This window comes from Loa loa (genome assembly GCF_000183805.2).
Source record: "Loa loa unplaced genomic scaffold supercont3.515, whole genome shotgun sequence".
NCBI lineage: Eukaryota > Metazoa > Nematoda > Chromadorea > Rhabditida > Onchocercidae > Loa > Loa loa.
Window position 1 is genome coordinate 17,686 of NW_018108695.1, and position 1,675 is coordinate 19,360.

The 1,675-nt window shown below is 24.7% G+C and overlaps 1 protein-coding gene across 1 annotated transcript; it reads right to left on the reverse strand.

The window, feature by feature from the left end:
• Positions 1 to 171: 171 nt before the first annotated feature.
• LOAG_15334 (hypothetical protein) lies at positions 172 to 1,304 on the reverse strand (the record flags this gene model as incomplete). The annotated part of the gene is made up of 4 exons (XM_003150824.1): positions 172 to 179; positions 291 to 410; positions 692 to 764; positions 1,041 to 1,304. The coding sequence occupies 4 exons, from the start codon at positions 1,302 to 1,304 to the stop codon at positions 172 to 174; spliced, it is 465 nt and encodes a 154-aa protein (XP_003150872.1).
• Between the last annotated feature and the right edge of the window lie 371 nt (positions 1,305 to 1,675).

The following is a 1,675-nucleotide window of genomic DNA, read 5'->3' on the forward strand; positions in this document are numbered from 1 at the left end:
ATTATTATTATTATTATTATTATTATTATTATTATTATTATTATTATTATTATTATCATTATTATTATCATTATTACTATTATTATTATTATTATTAATTTATGCATCAGTATTAACAATACTTACTCTAACCATTATTATTTTTATACTTTTGATCATTGTCACTATGTCTTATTTTGCTAAAATTTTATGAAAATTAATATATCTTAGTGATAATTTCAAATGATAAATTTGACTAAAAATTAAAATTATCATTTTGAATAAAAATAAATATTTTAGTATAAACAAACCTGGTACAGAACAGAAGACATCAAGATAATCAACAGTATGAGATGTTTGATTACTGTTATGCATCAATTGTCCATTCAGTGAACATGTTGTTATCATTGGCTTAGGTCTTGAACATGCTGCTTAAAAAAAGAAAAAAAAGAAAAAAGAAAAGATAAACAAAACACATCTGACATAGAAATAGAAGAGAGAGAGAGAGAAAGAGGAGGAGAGGTAAAAAGAAAACGGTAATTTATAAATACTACAAATATATGTTATCATTTCTTTTTTAGATAAACAAATATTTAATTACTTTTAATTGATTCTTTTTTTTACCAAAAATAATTTGAATTAAATGAATGATTTTTGGATAACATCATGCATATACTAATTACAATTAAAATGATTATTATATCATATTTACCTTTACGAATAACTCCACGTTGTTCAGTTATATTAGCTGATGTTGTTGATGATGATGATGATGTACTCATTTCCTGAAATGAAAAGAGAAAAAAAAAAAAGTTAATAATTGTAAAAATATAAATACATTTGAGATGAATAATTTCTGATATTAATTAAATTTGAGATGAATAATTTCTGATATTAATTAGTATAGTATACACTTTTAAAAATATATTTTTTCTTCCTTTTTTTTATAAATGGGAAAAAATTCGAAAATTCAAAATTTTTTTTTGTTCAAGATTTCAGTGTTAAGGAAACTTTATTTTACTGTATATTTAAAAACCAAAAAAAAAAATTGAAAGAATTACTGTATCAACACATCCAGTATCTGCAACAATGTTATGATGTTGTTGTTGTTGCTGTTGTCGTTGCTGTTGTTGTTGTCGTTGTTGTTGTTGTTGTTGTTGTTGTTGTTGTTGCTGCTGTTGTTGTTGTTGTTGTTGCTGCTGCTGTTGTTGTTGTTGTTGCTGCTGCTGTTGTTGTTGATGATGATGTTGTAAGGAAGCGGTTGAGGGAATATGTTGTTGAGATAGATGTGACATGAAAACCGGTTGTGGTCGACCGGTAACCATCAAATATTCTCGTCCATTTGGTACGTTAACCTAAAAATGACTTTAGCTTGTCAATGAATGATTTAAAAAAAAATATATATGTTAAATAATACAGCAATAGGTACTAAATTATAAATAAAAATTATATGCCATTGTTTTTTTACTTTTAAATTATTAATAAAAATTAACCGAACTTTTTAGATTATTTTCCCTAAATTTAAATTTGAAATTATTCAAAGAAAAGAAAAAAAAAGAAGGATGATAAAAAATGACACTGTAATGAACATTAGCTTGTTGTTGATAGCATGTGACACGTGTAAGTTCATTTGTTTGTTCACGGAATTGTTCCGATGTAGCACTAGTAATACTAGTATACGGTTGTAACTGAAAAC